Source organism: Corvus hawaiiensis, chromosome 6 (assembly GCF_020740725.1).
Source record: "Corvus hawaiiensis isolate bCorHaw1 chromosome 6, bCorHaw1.pri.cur, whole genome shotgun sequence".
NCBI lineage: Eukaryota > Metazoa > Chordata > Aves > Passeriformes > Corvidae > Corvus > Corvus hawaiiensis.
Genome location: NC_063218.1, coordinates 55,713,544 through 55,732,151, shown reverse-complemented (window position 1 = coordinate 55,732,151; position 18,608 = coordinate 55,713,544). Strand labels below are relative to the sequence as shown.

Below are 18,608 nucleotides of genomic sequence, written 5' to 3'. Positions count from 1 at the left end.
TCACTTTCCCATTGATTTCAGTTGAGCCAGGATATCCCTCTTAGTCTCTTTTTCTTTTATTTTTCCCCCTAGCTAGGTGGTTTCTCTTTGTGAATGCAGGAGGCAAATTGATCTTGTTTCATCCTCTCATCATACCAGGTACAGCTGTTAGCTGAGGGGCAGGTGGTTTAAGAAAAACAAGAAACGAGTCTCTTGAAAACACGGCACAATTTTAGGACCTCAGTTCCCACAGAGCTCGGTGTTCTGGGGGAAATGACCTTAGATAACCACTGTGCTCCTCGGTCAGTTCTAGTTGCTCAGTAAATGATGTATTTGTACCATTTATTCTGTAATATTTTGAGCAGGTCATTCCTAACTCTGGAATTAAGAGAGATGGGTGGCTTTTCCCATTGTAATGGTGTGGTTTAAATGATGTTTCAATAAAATCCACCACTGTTTCTTTAGGAAGACACACAAACAAGAAGCAGGATGATGGACTCTTCATGGAACACAGCTTCTAGATGTGCGAGCCTCAAGCACCATCCCTCCAGATTTCTGTAAATCCTGCTGGATCTCCTTGGCACCTTTAGGAAGGTACACATGTGTTGCTGCAAGTCTGGCCTTGTGCTATTTTGGAAAAGGGTTTTGAAAGCTACACCCAACATTAAGAAGAGATTGATGTAAGAGATTATGATAAATGCACAAAACACTTTCATTTTCTTTATTTTCAATCGATACTGTATGAATACAAAGTTTCTAGAAAGCTACAAAAATTCTACCACTTTATCAAGAAGGCATCAAAATGTGTCACTTTGCAAAGACATGAAAACACCTGCAGTAACCGACACAAAAATAGCATTTTTAGAGTGATGAAATAATTGCACTTAACTGTCATGGATATTAAAGTTATCACACATATGTACCGCGAAAGCTAGAATACATTTTTTTTTTTTACAAAGCACTTTATAAAAAAATTCTCTGCACACAAAACCTATAATTTTCATATTACTATCATACTAAAGATAAATTCACTTTAAAGCCAACACTTAAAACATTTTAAACAAAAAAAAAAGGTACCAGTACCTACACACAGACAATAACAAATACAAGAATACTGTACTGCCAAGAGGTTTGACTGAAACTCCTTTTGAAAGCTTCTGCAAATATGTTAAGAAAACATTGGAGAACATTCAGTTTTTTCCAAGAGCCTTCCCTCACTGTCTAACCTAGAGGTACTTTATCATCAAAAGGCAAGTTCTACATCAAAAGTTACCAGCAGCAGTACAATATTAAAGTAACCACTGACCATATATGAATATGCTTAAGTCACAAACCCATTTTATACACATTACACAAATAAACATAAAGTGAGAATTCCATTAAGTCATTTACAAATGTGAACAAATGCACATGGCAAAAAAACCCCAAAACAAAACAAAAACCCAACCTGTTTTACATAAAATGCACTGAAGAATTAAAGGCTATTCAGGTTTTCAATGTTATAAAATTCTTTTGTCTTTTTTTTTTTTTTCAGGCACATATTGTATTTTTTGTCTGCAGTCGTGAGCCTGAATCAGAGGCCCATAAAACAAAACAAAACAAAAACAAAAACACATATTCTGTAAGGAGGTAACAGGGATCCATCTCCTTTTAGTCAACTGAGTGCATTTAAGATTTAATTTACACACTAAAACTAATTACATGATCTCAGCAAGAATGACCTGAAAAGTTAAAGGATGAAGATGTCCAGAGTGTTTCTTGTACTTTGACTTATCCAGCCTCAATCTTTCTTAGGGGGCTAAACATCTCGTTATGAAAGATAAGAGGGGGAAAGGAGATCATCCTGAGCAAAGGACAAAGCCGGGCTCTACTCCCCACATCCGCCGCGCGCCCAGGCACGTGTATCCTCATGGGAAAAGGAAAGGGGGGACAACAACAGGGCTCTCAGTGTGACTGACTGAGTGCTCCAGGAAAACTCCCAGGGGAGCTGCTTCAGACAGCAGGCATGCCCCAGGACTCGCAGTGGGAAAATAAATAGATACGGATTAGCACGTCAAATGTCGTATCTGCCTCGGACTGGCCAGTTACTTACATTCAACATTAATGTACACCCTTCATTATTCCCAATAGCCCATCCCATGGGGTTCCACGGGAGAAGCTACTGCCAAACTGAGCTGTAGCTGTGGTGGAGGGGGAAAATGAGAAACAGGCATTAGATCTGCAATTCCTTCAAAATAGTGGTGCAGTACCTAAACAAAATCAGTCTGGAATTCAAGTAAGTAAAACTACATTTGTGAGTAGCAATTTTTAACAGCCCCAAACGGTACCATTATGCTTGTTTGAATGAGACAGAGGTGTAGTTTATAACAAACATTGACTAGCACAGCCGAAATGTTTGGCAATAACTGAAAAAGTGTGCTCTGCTTGTGGGCCAAAAGTGTCTTTGCCCTACCTCAGTCTCATTGAGTTCAACAGGATTACTTGTCTTCTAGAGGTAAGTGAGATTTAGACCTTGAAGGAATAACAAAAATAATATTTTAGAGAAAGGGAATTTGAATTATCACAATATTTACCACACAGTGTCACAATATTTCTCTATATAAAAAGTTAATCTTAGTTTTCATCAAATAGTTTAAAAATCAAGTTAAAATTGTATTCACAACTATATAATCCCTCTGACAGCTTTTGGTTTTGCTGATATTTGTTCCTTTTAAAATTGTTAAAATGTTGCTCCTCTTCCCATCGATTTCAGTTGTAGTGGAGAGTATGGCCCCCGTTCACAGAAGGTATCAAATACAGACATATTATTAAGAGGAGCTAACTTTTTTTTGTTTTTTTTCCAAGACATCATTTGGGAGGAAAACAAAACAACCCTGTGTTCTGAGTCGTGCTGGCCAGAGTTTCTCTACCAGCACCTTCATCCACAAGGCTCACACTCAGCGTTTCAATGCTTAAACCCACACAATTGCATTTACCCTCGCTATGCTCAGCTCTCCATGTTCGTCTTGTTTTATGTATCTGACCTTCAGCGTGCACAACTTTGTAAACAAAATCTTCTGTCTAAACAAAGAATCTTCACAGATACCAAAATATTGTTAGAGGAGATCAATGAAGCCATATTTGTCCACTGAAATTCTGTAGGATACGGATCTCTCATTATGCAGATGCGTGATTGGATGAAGAGAATATAAATGCGAATATTTTCATTTTTGTATCACAGACGAATCAGTTGCTGGTTTGCAATGCTGTCAGAAATGGCAAACAGTAGATTTTTCGCCAGCAGGCTGATCATTAGCAAAATCCCTTTGCTATGAATGGTGCTCTTTTGTGAATGGAGGCCTGTAGATTCAACCTATTCCAATAAACCAAAGGCATTACGGTGATAACTAAATATTTTTGGTCTCTCTACAAATTGTCATTATTATGGCAGCACTTTTCTAAGCTGGAATTTCAAACCAAAGGCACTTTCATGCTAGAGTGCAGAAGAGTCACAATTAATTATTTGGTCATGAAATTTAAAAAGGCAGCATTCATTAATACGATTCACTTTTCAGGGAGAACTAGGAATCTGTAACCTTTCCTTTTGGTATAGGCATTTCACTGCAATGGGACTGACTTGTACAGACAGCTGGTTTAGACCAAGCAGTCAAAGAGCGTTCCTGTGGGGAAAAATACGGATATTTTAAAAATGGAACCAATTAATAAAACAATGTATAAAATTTAATGTTAAGAGGCTAAAGGTACTTCTAATATAATGCTAAGGCACTGCATATTGTAATGCTTTGGCAGCTCTCAATTAAAAGGTTCCTACAAAAAAGTAACAGTAACAAGATAAGTACTTCCAGCTTACAAAAGAGCTCACAGTTTACAGGCAGCCTGTTGGACTACACACCCCACACTCAACAGTTGAAGGATTAAGGCTTTTAAGAATTAACATATACAGGGTATGGATCATTTACAGAAATGTAAAGAAAAGACGATGGAAGTAGTTTCCCTAATATTACATATGTGAACACCAATAAACATTGTGACTGTTTATACCCTATAGTTATGGCATATGTAGTGTGCCAGATCCTATTAAAAAAAAAACTGTACCTGGTTTTGCACATTGACTCACATACTTTATATGCCTTAAAGAGTTTGCTTGTTATTAAACAAAAAAATTAAAAAAAAAAAAACCACCAAACCCACAATTCAAACCCTAAATAAAAGACAACTTTAGAACAAAAAACAAAAAGTAGTTTTTGACTTGTAACACCAAGTGCTTAGAATAAAGGGCTACCGTTAGGCTGTTACAATGCAGTGCTTTTCCTGATGTGATGGTTAGTGTTAAAAATGAACGTTAAAAGAGACCTTGCCATGGACACATTTCTCTGTTCACTTCGCAGAGTATAAACTGAAAGATCATCAGCCCTAATATCCACAGCTAGACATCACAGCAACCATCCACCTCATGGAGTCAGATCAGGCTGAGGGACTAAAGCAGCCTCCCTTCCCCTCGGTGATGTTTGCACCCTCCTCGAAACCGAGACCTCTCCAGCGTTAGGGATGATGATGGTCTGACCCACTACCTTGCCTAGGCTCTGTTCTAGTCTAGACATTTCAACAGTGGGCAATTCCAACAGAAAGGACTATGCAGGGATCTAATTTAAAGAAAAAATAAGACTTGCTTGTTTGAAGACTACAGCAGTGTGCCTGGGAGTAAATTCCCTGCTTGAATTGTGCATGGGAGCATATCGTAAAGGGCAGGGAGGAGGGGCCTGCAAAACGTGAACTTTGATTCAGGACTGGCAAAACCTTTCCTAAGAACCATCTCTGCTGATAACTCATCACTGATCTTTTAGGTGGCTTGTGCTTGGTCAGGCAGCCCTCAGCCTTTCAGACAAATGTTTTGCCTGAGAACCCTCTGCTGGCCCAGCACCTGCCCAAACAACTTCTGCTTGGGACACGAGAGGCAGCGGGAGGAGAGGAACTGAGCAACGCCCTCTGTGCTGAACGGGAGGGATGAGGCTGCTGCTCTCACGTGTGGAGACCTCAGGCAATCACTCACACCCACAGCTGTGGTTCGAAGCCTTACAGTGTTAAAATATCTCCAGCTGTACTTCACTTCTTGGAGTCTTCCCTGAATTTATCAGAAGGACGAATACTACCACATCCAAGAGGACAGCAGACCCCATGTGGTAGGTGTGTGTTTGTTTCAGAGAAGGTCTTTGCCAGACCTGGAGAGACAACTGGGAGAGGTGTAAGAGCACCATGATTAAGAGGAAAAGGAGGAAAAAAATAAAATTCTCCGCTTTCCAATCTTTGCCTGATGCTGGTTGTGATTTTCTAGCGTCTCACAGATATTAAAGCTGCTGATCCTTTCAGAGGTGTACACACTCTTCTTTCAAACACATCAGTGTTTTGCTTTCTGTTTGCGAATGGCTTGATGCTGTCACCATGTCAGTTGTTTCCGTTCATCTCTTAATTTCAGAGTTGCAAGTTTTTTGCTCATCTTATTAGAAAACATAGTTGTCCATATAAAATATAACCGCACACACGAGACTACATATAATGCAAGTCTAAATCTTCAGTATTTACCTACTTATTGCAAAATGAGCCATCTTTTTCATTAAATAATCAAATTTTCATATTAGTACAATACAACTTTATACTCTTTTAAAATACACTAGATATGTTAGGGGTAAGGGATGATGTTTTCTTTCTCTGCAATACCTGTTTGAAAGTTTAATGGATTAGAAGATTAGTTTTAGCGTTGAGAAAAAAATACAAAATTTGCCTAATTTTAGGACCTGTCTGTTTCTATCAGGCATTTCTTAAGGCTATATTTTTCATTTGGTTTCAAACAGAAAAATGTTTCATTTTAAAAAATAATTTAGTGAATTACATTCGTCCATATCTTCCACCCTAATTAGTTACAAAGATAATTCTATAAAGATTATTAACTTTGTGTACTCATTTACAGTTATAGCTAAAGATTCATTTCAATTTCACTTGCATTGTAAAACAAGTATTTCATGTTGGAAAAAAACCCAAAATAAATTCTTATAAATGCTGTCAGTTTTTCCCCATGGCAAATGCTCTGTCATACGTTTTTCTATCAGAATTAAAAATAGGCCTCCACAGACAGAGGCGTTAGGTTCTTAAATACAGTCTTCCCAAAGAACTGTGGTTTACAAATTTGAAGAACACTTAGTTTTAGAAATAATTTTTACAACTGTACCAGAATTTCACAGCTACAATTATATATGAACACATTAAAAATGACTTCACTAAAACAGGATTTAGAAAAATGTGGGTGAAAGTTGGGCCAGAGGCACTGCCACTTAGTGTTGAGGTTTACAGTCTGTGTTTTGAAAAAGAAGTGAAATGAAGTGTATATATAAATAACTGCTCAGTCCTTTACAAGCCTGTAGATGTGATGCTGTGCTCCGTGTTCGCTGTTCGACACTTCAAATACACAAGCCATGCAGAGCAGGGTTTCTTGTGTATCCCTGTTTGTCACCACCTGTGTGGGGGAAGGAAGAGGCAGACGGAGCATTACACACCTGGAAAAAGCAGGGCTGAAACAAGAAGTGACCGGTGTCACCTCGGTCCTGCCCCAATCCCGCGGCAGCAGCCAAGGCAGCATGGCTCTAAGAGCTTGGCTGAGGTGCCACCACAGAGCAACAGGGAAAGCAAGCTGGGTCACTGGATGAAACTGGCTTAAAGGCCACTACATGGACCATTCTCTGTGTTTTAGGTCACCTGTTGGGCATTTGCTGCCTTTTTTCCCTGCCCAAGAATTAATTAATGCCACTAACATCTGCAGCATTGTAACCGAGCCCCAGTAAGGACACATCAGATGAACGCGATGGTTCAAAGTTACTGCCTCAGGCTCTCTTCAAATCCCAGATTTGAATGGAAAAAAGGAAGAAGTAAGCTGAAACTTGTGGAACATAACAAAGATGTTTGTTCATGCTCACAGCCAGCTGAGCCTTTTCATCCTGAGCGTCTATAGCGTCCAATTCCAAGAGAATTATTCTGAAGTCAGTGGGACAGTTTCTTTGGTAAGAACATGACTAAGGCATTTGGAAACTGGCTTCCTACGTTATAAGCTGAGCAAGCCATACAAAGCCTGAGAGTATCTTAGAAGTGGAAAAATAAAAAGCCAGTCCATACCAATAAAATTGTGAAGTTTTCCAAGACGCTGTTCATCATGTATTTCTCTGGTAAATGCTTCAGCTTGTGTATGAAGTTGATCATATATTCACACATTGGAGAGCGGTTTATCCTGTACACGAACCGGCCATTCTCAAACCTTGCATATTCAGTCTAAAAAAACATAAAGAGCATTTAGAATGTGATAACTCAGAAATAGCAAAGAAGTGACCACTAAATATGTCCTTCTCTTTTTTTTTTGTGTAGACAGGAAAAAGAGAAAGTGGCTCAGACACACACTTGCCTGTTCTCTGACTCCCTGCCCGAGCTATGCAATGCCCTGCTAAAAATTATGGGGCCCTTGATTATCAAAAATTATACTATCACTACTTGTTCTCTAACATGGAAATTAACAAACTGAACAGATGAGGATTATAAAGTCCCAAACTGAGTAAGAATGAATTGAGCCAAAAACTGTGATAAGATGATTTTACAGGAGTTTTGAGGTGCCTGTCTGCAAAGGGAACAGCAAAATTAAGCTTATGTATTTATGCTTAAGTGCTCACATACAAACATAGATCTATTATTGCATGCTTTAATAGGCAATTTCGGAACTCCAGAAAGATGCAGGACTACAGCTGGAAGAAAACCAGACTGACTTTGATTCCCGAAGGAGGGTAAGGCTGTGACTCTCGGACTTCTGCTGTCCAGCTACCAATCCCTCAGATGAGCTACTCAGTGGTTTACGAGGATTTTTGACTTTCTCTAAGCTTGGAATATAGGAAATTACTAAAACCTCTTTTTTATGGTTAGAAAACATATTTGGTATATGAAAGGACATAAACAATGACCAGGACATCTGTAAAGGCTCAACCTTCAGCTCTAGGCTAAAATTCCCCCACTAAAACTGTTTTGTACATGACAGATGTGGGTCTGGGGCTTAGTCCCCAGCTGCAGTATCACTGTACAACAAACCAGCCAGAGACCTGACCATGCCATACAGGTTTGTGCTTAGGAAAGGTAAAAAATAAATAAAGGCACATATCCCATCACATCACCCACCTCTACTTTTTCTACTACTTGCTTTCCAAATGAGCAGACTTTGGTGGAACAGGTGATTGTCATGTTTTCTGAGCTCTCATACTGACTGGTGACTCCGTAAAACGCTCCTGTATCATCTTGGATGTTGCAGTTTAAGTCAGCCTGTGGGAAAAAAGGAATGGATGGTGAAGATTTGATTTTTCATTTGACAGTGGGAATAGCATAAGCTGTCATTAGCTCCCCATTCTTTTCAGAAGTAAGGGGGGGAGCTTAATGGTGATGACAGTGACAGTGGAAAAAGTCTGTCAGGGAAGCAGTGGCCTAATTGTTGCAGTAAAAACCTGAGGAAATCAGCAATTTATTCAAACTTTAAACAATAAAAGATGACCCAGTATTTCTGTGGGCTACAGGTGATGTTCTTGTCTGGCAGATAGCTGATGAAAACCCTGGAGCAAAGGAATGATCACCTGCAAGAAGCCTGGCTCCAGAGCCAACCCCTCTGAAGTGAACCTGCCTTGCAGTCTCAAATTCAGCTGAGCCACCCCACTTCAGAGAGGCCACAGCTCACTTTCTCCTTTTCCTTTCTTAAAGCAATGAAATCCCCATGGCAGAGGGAGACAGCTGGGCACCACGGGATCGATCTCTGATAAGACTCTGCCGGGCCATATGGCATTGATTCAGCAAAATACTCGACTTCACAGAGCAGTCTGACACAACCCCAGGCTCCCTGTGTGCACAGAGCCGTGCCCACCACCAGCAAATACTGCTGGAAGGATTTGCTGGCTTCCAGCATTTCTCTGCAGCCTCAATAACCATCCAGCTGCCTTTGATATGCAGCATCAGAGACCGAGACTCAGAGGATCAAGTGAGGAACAGCGCTACCTTCAATTATTCATGTCCGAATCCAAGCCCTGCGCACAGCAGGATTAATTTGGCTACAAAGCAACCACACAGGTCACCTGCTGAATCCGGCCTCCCCGGGCCTGCAGCAGTGCTGGAGCTGTTCTGCCACTCTGCTCTTTGACATCATGGATCCATTTTCAAAAGCCCTCCATTTAAAAGCACGCTAATATGGATACAGGCAGAGTCTAGGGACATGCCCAGCTGGATTTGTTGATTCAGGCATTAGCTCTGCTGACATCTTTGATGCCCAAGGAGAGGGTGGGCAGGGTTTTCCTTTCATGTGGAAATAGCTGATCAGCTACTGCAGCATGACAGCTAAGAATCACCTGAATTTGCAAGTTATGCTGAGGTGAGCATTTTAGCAGGGAAATGTACTTCTGCAGCTGTTTCACTTGCAAGTCTAACTCTGCTTGGTTCTATTCCTAATACAGAAATGGAACACAAAATACTTGACAGATACTTTCGTGTTTACCCTTGGACTTTTTAAAAACCCTGTTTACAGGAATGCTTACCTATGCCCCATCCCTGGAAGAGTTCAAGGCCAGGGTAGATGGGGCTTTGAGCCACCGGGTCCCCATGACAAGAGAGTTGGAAATAGATGATATCTAAGGTTCCTTATGACCAAACCATTCTACGATTCTAGTGTGGAACACTCACCATAGTTCAGGTCATTTGTAACTGCTATTTAATTTTTAACTTGGCAACAACTCATTAATCCTCCTTAGTGTCTGCAGTCCTTATTTGTGGTATGGCCTTCTGAGGCAATATTCTGATAATAGCACACACTGAGCTAGTCTGTGGTACAGAGAAGACACAGGTCTAAGGTTACTTGGGGCTGGCTTTGTAAATTAATCAGTGGAGCAGCCTCCTGAGGTTTGCACTCAGTAACACAAACAGCCCCACAGTCACGTATTTTGCATAAGAGGAAGAAATCCTATCACTGTTGCACCTTGTTTCTTGCACCTGCTTTGCATGAGGTCAGCAGTTAATGTTTAATGTGCATCTAAAGCAGGGCTGTCACAGGGAGCTGTAAGGAATTGCTCAGAGCTGGTAGTAAATAAGCAATTTGCCATCACAGCTGGCCTGCAACCGAAACATGGCAAGCCTCTAAACACAGCAAACTGCAGCAGCCATCGGCCACACCACCGCTGCTCCACCAGAAGAATTCGGATTTCTGATAGAGCAATTGCACTGCTGTAATTAATGGTAATAATAATAATAGAAGTAATCTCTTGAAATGCAATTATTCCTGCTGCTACCACAATTGCAGTGTTACTAGCAAAACATTTTCTCTCCTTTCAGATACAAGCAAAATATTTAGGAAATCATAACTAAACCACCCCTCACAATTTCACGTTGTCAAAAGGCAACTGCCACAGACCTTGCTTTTCGAACGCCAATAACAAATGTTTAGAGAGTTAAAAAAGGATAACTTTTTATCTGCTGACTTCTGATTTTGAAGCCCACTGAAAAAAAACATCTAACTGTTGTATTTACATGCTGACACTTAACCTGGAAAAGTAACACATGTGGCCATCTGGCACCCTGTTGTTCACTCCCACAGCTCTTCCAGCTCTTGTGAAATCACCGGGAGGACTGTGTACACAAAACATCCAGGCTGGGGCCTGATGTTTCAGTGAGGGACACTTGAAACTATCACTCAATTGTCATGATTTACTCTGATGCAATCACAACATGGTTCCAAAAGTCCCATGATGACCATATAGATGAGAATTATCTTCATTTACTTGTTTGCTCTTCAATTTTTTTTTTTTTTTTTTTTTTTTTTTTGAGTCTAGCCCACAATAAAGGTATTTTCAAGGAAGGACAGAATTCTCTTCGTAAACAGTTTTCATGTTCAAATAATTACTGATTGCTGAGAGCTGAAGCTTTAAGACTCTTCAAAAAAGTCTAACACCAACCAACATTAAAAAGTCATAGGAGTTGGCAAGCAAATGCTCTTGAAAGAAGGCTTCACCAATGCCTGTTTTAGTACTGTAACAATTGTCTTAAGGACTTAAGTGTATTATTATGGCTTAAATAGTAAGGGATTTGCCTGAACATATACAGCTAAAAGCTAAATTGTATTTCTTAAACTGATGAAATTAAAATAAATTTTTTGCTGGTTTTCTCCTTCTCCAAAAGGTTATGGAAAAAAAAAAAAAAAAAGAGAAGGCTACCTATGTGGCTGTGAAAGTTGTAGATGTGGGAATAAGGCGATGTGTTATAAATGAATGTCCTGGTATTCAGCTTTAGCTCCTTACCACTGTATTGATTCCAGGGCTTGTGTCTACATTTTAGAAGGGATGTTGGAAAATTGGAAAGTGTTCAGCAAAGAGTTACAAGAATGATTTCAGGTCTGGAAAACATCCTTTGTAGTGAATGACTAATGAAACTCCATCTACTTACTTTTTCCAAGGGAAGTTTTTCCACAACCTTGTCATAGCCTACAAGTTGCTACATGGGGAAGAGTCTTCTCCTAGATTAAATCTTGCAGAAAAGGACATTAAAAGGCAGAAAGCTAAAGCTAAGCAAAAGCAAAATGAGAAACAAGGCAGGGGCTGGTAACCCTGATGGCAATGGAACGCTGGCATAATTCTCAGATGAGGAGAAATCACCATTACCTGGGGTCTTTTTTAACCAACTGAATATCTGACAGGGATGCTCTGGTTCAAGCAGGCTTGGTGTTGTCCAGTGGCAAACATTACTTAGCAAAGATCACTGCCTATGTTACATGAGAGGCAAGAGCACATAAATATAATAACAACAAAACTGAAATACAGGAATTTATCATATTAGTCTTCTCCTTATAATTTCCTATTTCAATGATCCTTGTGAAAAACATGACAACAGGCAAGCCTTTGGGGTGCTGCTACCAGCTCTGGTGCATTATTTCCATGGTGCTCTGTCTCCAGCTGTTCTCCTGCACTCAGACACAGATTGCAAGGCTTCCTGGGCTGTAAAACAGCTTTCCCTCCTGGATGGCTTCTCAGGCAGCTGTGCTCTGGGCTCCAGGCACTGGGGTTGGGGAGCACTCTTGCTGCCTGTACAGATAACTTTTTGAATGGTGACTTCAAATATATTGGCATGAGTTCAAATATTAGGGCATTTAAAACATTGTGGGATGATCATGTGTGATGAACAGGAGTCCATTTACTCACTGAGTTTTAAAGATCAATGCAATTAAGGGGGGAGAAGATCCCAAACCACAAATGGAATTTTAAATTTTTTTTTTCTTTACTTTCAAGAGTAGAACTCTAATTGAGATTTATTTCTGAGCACTGAGTTTCATACTAGCTGAATGCACTTGGAGGCGGGAGAGGCACTCAGCTTTTTGGCACCCTATCTTCAGTGTAAGAGCATGATTAATTCATTAATAAAGCAGAGCTTGTCAATGGGTAGCACTGGAAATACTACATATTAAGAGCACCAAGTGTTTGATACACTGAATGAAGAAGCCTCTGCCTATGTGCTGGAGGAAACACCTAAACAGAGCTGGCTGCAAACAAAATAAAGAGTAAAAATAAATCCAAAAACCATCTTCCCATTCCTTTCCCAAGAGCTCTTGGGCTCTGTGCTACAGGCAGGGGCAGAGGGTAGAGCACTTGTGTAATAATAACAGCTTTGGCTACCAAAAAAGCAACTCCAGCAAAAATTGCTGAGAAGAGTCTAAATCCATCCTGCTGAGTAGAAGGAAAACAGCACCTACTGGAAACAGTGGGATTTGGGGAGGGCCAGAACAGCTTGCACTGGCACTCAGCAGTTAACATTAAGCACATCAGGTCACTTATTAACAACATATAGGTTTGAGCAAATGCTGACTGCAGGGAGGTGTGTTACTCATAGACCGCATCGTGCCTCTCCTCCTCCTCTGCAAAGCACCCCCAAAGAGCAGGGATTCCAAATTGTGAAGCAATTTTTTCCAACGGGAGCATCTGGGCCGTTGGCACGTCGCTGTGCAGCTCAGGAATTGTGTCCAGGTCTGCCACATGGTTGGGCTTGTGATGGACAGGCCAAGCTGCTCCAGCTTCCCAGCCCCTTCCACTCATCATCCAGCCCCTGCATCAGCCTGCACAGGGCTCCTCCTCAGCACCACGTGAGGCCCCTGTGCCTAGAGGGCCGTGGTGGGGAAAAGCAAATGGATGTCTGCTTTCTTCCATACCTAATTTGTTTTGCATACATTTGCATGCTGGCCATAGAGCCATTCACACTACGGGTCCCATTTGTGAGCTGCAGATCATTTGCCAGTCAAGCTGGCGAGTGTGTGTGTGTGCGTCTGCGTGTGCGTAGGGAACTCCAAGATTCTGGATTATGCAATATAAATTACATGTAAAAATAGAAAGAAAAACAAAACAACAAAAAAAGGGCAGTGGCTGCAATTGTGCACGTGTGAATGAAGGGCACAAAGAATCTCTGCACCTTTTAAGAGGGTTGGAGGCACATGGGGATAAATTCAGGAGGGGGTGGGAGGAGACCACAGGCACAAGCCATTTCTGAACACTGATTACATGGGTAAATTGTTTGTTCCAGTGCATCACAAAGAGAAGGAGCATTATTTTTCATGCCACAGCTGTTTTGAATAAGAATAGGAATAAACTTAACTATCCTCCTCATGTTACTTACCACTAATTATGGCATATATTTACATCTATAAAACAGTGAAATTTTGGGAGACATAATTTAATGCCCCTTTATTGTGTAGATTCCTTTATTTCCATCCCACATTTGAATTTCAAAAATGTTTAGGACTTCAAAGCATCTTTAAAAGCTTGCCCTAATTATAATATGCATTACTTTCTAAAACTCCTAGTTTGCATTGCAGATTCCTGCAAATAGAGGCATTCATTTTAAACATCAATTAATATCATCCACGCATCTTCAGATGAGTTTGGGTCTTTGTTTCAGAGTTGCAGTGAGCTCTGACTAAGCTTTTCTCAGTTAGAAGAATCATTCAAGCTACTGCAAACATTTAAAATTAAGCCAGTGGATCAGATCCATAGAAAGCCCGACAGGCCAACACTAATTTGTATCAGTTGGTTTTTTCCTATGTCACCAATGAGAAAACATCCCTCTTCCTTTCAGAAATATTTTCTTCCCAAATCTGTCCCTGTAGCTGCAGAAACCAGTTCAGGTTGGCACAGAGCATTTGGCAGTGTGAGAGACACAAAATCCCGGCATGTTATTATTGCAAGGTGGGCTTACACCAGCATTAAGGATCCCAATGGAGGCAGGACCCACTGCACAGTGCTGTAGGTTCCATGGAAAAGTCATGAAAAATTTGCCTCAAAATTTACAGTTGGGGGTTGAAGCAAAACCTGAGAGAGAAATAACAAACCTACAGCAGCAGAATTTAGTCTAGGAGGCCTAAGTGCATGGTTTAGAATTACAGTATTTAAGAATAGTAGTGGGCAGTCAATCAGTGGGAGAAGCATTAGATATGAACACGAGTAGAACTTCAACCAATAAAAGAAACCAGTACAGGCACCCTGGGTTGACTTAGCTTTTGGACAGGCTAATTGGAACTTCAAAGAGCAGAAAACTTTGGGGCTATTCCCAAGTCACAAAACCAGTTTAAATACAAACTAACCACCAGGAGCATTGATCCTACTCAGATTAAGGTTAGATGGCATGAATCATACCTGGTTGTTTTACAGAGATTGGGTTTAGCACCAAAAGGTGAGAGAAGCAGGATTGTGCACTCAACTTGCAGCCAGGGAAAGGTTCCCTCTGCAGATATTCTCCAGCCTTCCCTGAACTCTGCATCAGTGTTCTAGGACAGCTTTTATATTTGTTTGGAGCATTGATTTCTGTTTTAATTCTATAGCCCTGTAATCTCCAGTCTCATATCCCTGTCACACAAACTTCCTGTGCCACATCATTAGGACATTGTTCCTTATTTACAACATACCAAGTAAAACTCCCTCAATTATTGTAAAAGTCTGGCTTCTGTGGCAATTTCCCTGAACTCTGTGGTTCCCAGTGACTGCCTGGGATAAAGGAGAGGAACAGAGTCATTGCATTCCTGGTGCAAGACCAGGACCAGGGAATTGCATTGCAGGGCTGTAAGGTTGGTTGTTTGAGGTGGTGTAGGAAGAGGAGTCTCTTCCTTTTGTACCTCCTGCACTGTGAGGTAGGAAGAGGCCCATAAGTGTGACATCCAGATGTTTCACCAGGAGTGGGGCCAGAAGCTCATCCATTCCCAGCATCAGGTTGTGTTTCCCAAGAGATACAATCTGCACAAACCAAAAAAGCTCTGCAAAGCAAAGCAAACTTTGCTTTGTACTCCATCCCGGTGCTGCCTTGCTAAGTCAACTCCACAACTGCCAAATGTCTTCCTGCAAGATCTCAGACCTTTCCCTCCCACTTTTTTTGTAATCAGACCTTATTACCGAAACCAGGACAACAGGGAAAACTGTGCTGCTGAGCAGCCTGAAGCAGAACCAAATGGGAAAGAGCCAGAGGAGTATTCTTTCCAGCTACCAGAGCTCAGCTGCTTTCTGGCTTAGTCATCCTCAGTACAAGTACTCATCTGTGGTCTTCCTGTTTCCCATATATCCGTTCCACAGCGGATTGAACGTCTGAACAAAATACCCTCTGTGCTGCCTCCAGTGACATGCTGACTTCCCTTAAATCCATTTGCAGGGTCACCATCCCTTCCGGCATCAAATCCTCACCTTCACTTTCAAGCTTCTCACGTCATGACACTCTCCTGCTTCCTTTCTCTGGCTTGCCTTGACTTCTTTCACTCAGACCCTGCTTTTCTTTCACTGATTCTCCTCAGAGTGCTTTCACACCTGTACTTACTTGCCCAACCAAAATTCACGTTCCTCTTTTACCCACCAAAACAAGGACTGCCACAGTCACCTAGGATGAAGCAGCTTACAGTGCTGAGCAGATGATCGATGGCTGCATGATAATAAAGGAGGAAGGCAACAGAAAGGCTGGGAAGGGGGAAATGGTAAAATAAATGGTGAGACAATATTAGGACTAAGCAATAACCACACATCATGAACAGAACCTGGAAGGAGGGGAACTTACAGAGTAGGAGGAGGTAGCAGATGATGAGAGAGTAAATACTTATTCAGAACTGGATATTTAATTCAACCAAAATTAATCTATTCTCATATGACTAAACTTCAGGTTACTTATAGGGTCAAAAACGTTGCCAGCAACCTGTGCCAGCTTTACCCTGGTGACTGTTTGAAGCAGTTTGTTAACACTCCCCATAAAAATGGGAACAGCATCCTTTTTTTCTGAACAAACACCCTATTGGGGTGAAAAGAAATAAAAGACAGTGAGCTGACAGTTTAGGATCTAATTCTCATGACTAGTCAGCCAGCTATCTTCTGGTTTTCCTATACATATTCCTACATATGTTTAGGGCTGGGGGCCACAAGTGTGAAGTTTATTCCTAGAAGAGTATTCATCGTGACTCTTGCAACACTCAAACACTACCTCAGGCACCCTCTCTCTCCCTCACTCACTTGATGACAGAGAAAATCCACTGGTCTATTTTAAGACCATGGCTCAGGAAAGTGTTCTCACCACATTTTTAATGTATAACTCAGAAGGATGTTAGCACTGTATGTTTTTTAATCTCTAAGCTAATACAGCACAAAATTGCATTAAAAGGCCATTATGTTGGAAGGCACGGTGAGGTTAGGAAATGTTGGATTGAAGTTGCCTGCACATCCTGACTGCTGAACTGTATCATGTCACAGGCTTCAGCTACACAACTGCACACTCACCCTCTGAGCAGCTACAGAACATTTCTTTGTCTTTGCTGTTCATTGTGGCCCATTCCCTGCTTCCTGAACACTGCTCAGAACCTGTGCTGAACACAGAATTATACATTTTATGGAGCCTTTTTTCATGGCATCACTTTGAGACCCTATAAACAGCCATGAGTCTGATTTGTCAGTGACCACCTGGTGTGAAGGGCTGGTATCACCCCCACGTTACAGATGTGGGACGGACACAGGAGTGTTAAACGTGTGCACTTCTTGGAGGAGACAAAGCAGAGAAGGCTGGCACTCGAGTTTTCAAATTCAGGAGTATAACACAGACCTCAGTGATTCAAAGAAGGTCTCTACTGGCTTTAGGTATACCTTTGAGCATTCAGCATGCCTGAAAATCAATTTCCACATGGAGAAAAAGCAGAACATACAATACATCAATTACCATATCACAAATCTCTGCTGCGTCCACGTCTAGTATAAAGTCTGAGGCTTATCATTCTCTGTGGGAAATGAGAACAGGCATGTGAGGTGACATTCATTTTTGCCAGTGGGTTTTGCAAGTATTTATTATGGGGAGTGGATTGGAGAGATGACGGTCCTCAGCCGAAGCCAAATTTCACAAGGAAATGGTATTTAGTGGTCACAGACCCTTAACTCTGAGCTCTGCTCCTCTGCAGCCAGATTTCTCCTACTGTTACATTTGTCCTATTCCCACCTCTCAGAAACCTTTTTTGCTGTACTTCATCCCTGTGTTTCCCTGCAGGCTCCTTATCCCAAATGCTCCTTCTTCCCACTGCCTCCCTCTTTTTGACTCCACATTCTCACCTGCCTGTTCCAGGTCACTCTCTCAGCTCCCACTCCTATGCTGTCTCCTCTATCTGGCCCCTTTGCTGAGCCAGCCCTCAAATACTTGGTCTACAGCTCCCAGACCCAGTTTTAAGCCCCGTGAATTTCTCAATGGGTTTCTTTTGCAGTCCAGCACAGCTCCTGCTCAGTGGCTTAGTCCTTCTACATCCAGATTTGAGAAAAGAAGTTTCCCTTATTCCATTTTCCACTATTAAATCTGGTGGCACAGAAACTCTTTGAAAGATATGAAGCCTGGGGGATTTACAAGGTGCAGGGTATCTCAAATCCCATAGATAAACGCCAGGAAATCTGATCATAAGCAGTGGTTCCAGATCAACCTTTTCTGGCTTCAGCCTCAATCTGTCCACCCTGTAATTAAACCCTGAATATGCCCCTTTTACTGAGATTTTAAAAGAAAAATTTAAAATCCTTAGATGATAACTACTGCTATGAAAAGGAGTATACCACAAAAAAAAGTACTCTAACAAATTAGTGAGTATAAAAAGCTTTAGTATAAGCATGAGGTTCGGCCTGCAGATTTGCTGATCCTTTTGGGTGAACCTTTTAGCAGTTTAGGGGGGACTTGGATAATGGTTGGACTCAATGATCCTAGAGGCCTTTTCCAACCTAAATAATTTTATTATTTTATTATTATATTGCTAACAGGAGATTTTGTAAATACAGTAAGAAAAAAACTGACGTATCAGTGAAATTTATCATGACTAGATCAATACACAGCATCCCAGTCCTCCATTCTAATTATTTTTTTCACCCTTGCTCGGATATGGTAAGTTTTGGAGCAGAGTGCTGTGGCTGACTAACAAAAAGGCAAGTAGAAATGTGCTTCAAGAAAAGCCCAGCACCCTCCCAGGCTCACAGTTGTCTCAGTTCCCATCCTGCTTGGTCCTCTCTTCACAAGCATGGGCTGATGGCAGGACTGATCCTTGCACCACTTGCACT

At 41.3% G+C, this 18,608-nt stretch overlaps 1 protein-coding gene and 1 long non-coding RNA gene across 3 annotated transcripts in view; one reads left to right on the top strand and one right to left on the bottom strand.

Moving 5' to 3' along the window:
- LOC125326981 overlaps window positions 1–614 on the top strand; it is a 131,073-nt gene extending 130,459 nt beyond the window's left edge. The window contains exon 6 of the long non-coding RNA XR_007204097.1: window positions 445–614. This is a non-coding gene — a long non-coding RNA (uncharacterized LOC125326981). The remainder of the gene's footprint in view (window positions 1–444) is intronic.
- A 59-nt stretch (window positions 615–673) lies between these two features.
- The window catches only part of TEAD1 (TEA domain transcription factor 1), a 100,912-nt gene continuing 82,977 nt past the window's right edge, over window positions 674–18,608 (bottom strand). For both annotated transcript variants that reach the window (XM_048305753.1, XM_048305754.1), the window contains 3 exons: window positions 8,182–8,322; window positions 7,141–7,293; window positions 674–6,487 (listed from right to left, as the gene is read on the bottom strand). In XM_048305753.1, coding sequence (XP_048161710.1) covers window positions 6,374–6,487; window positions 7,141–7,293; window positions 8,182–8,322 — 408 coding nt within the window. In that variant the 3' untranslated portion in view covers window positions 674–6,373. The remainder of the gene's footprint in view (window positions 6,488–7,140; window positions 7,294–8,181; window positions 8,323–18,608) is intronic.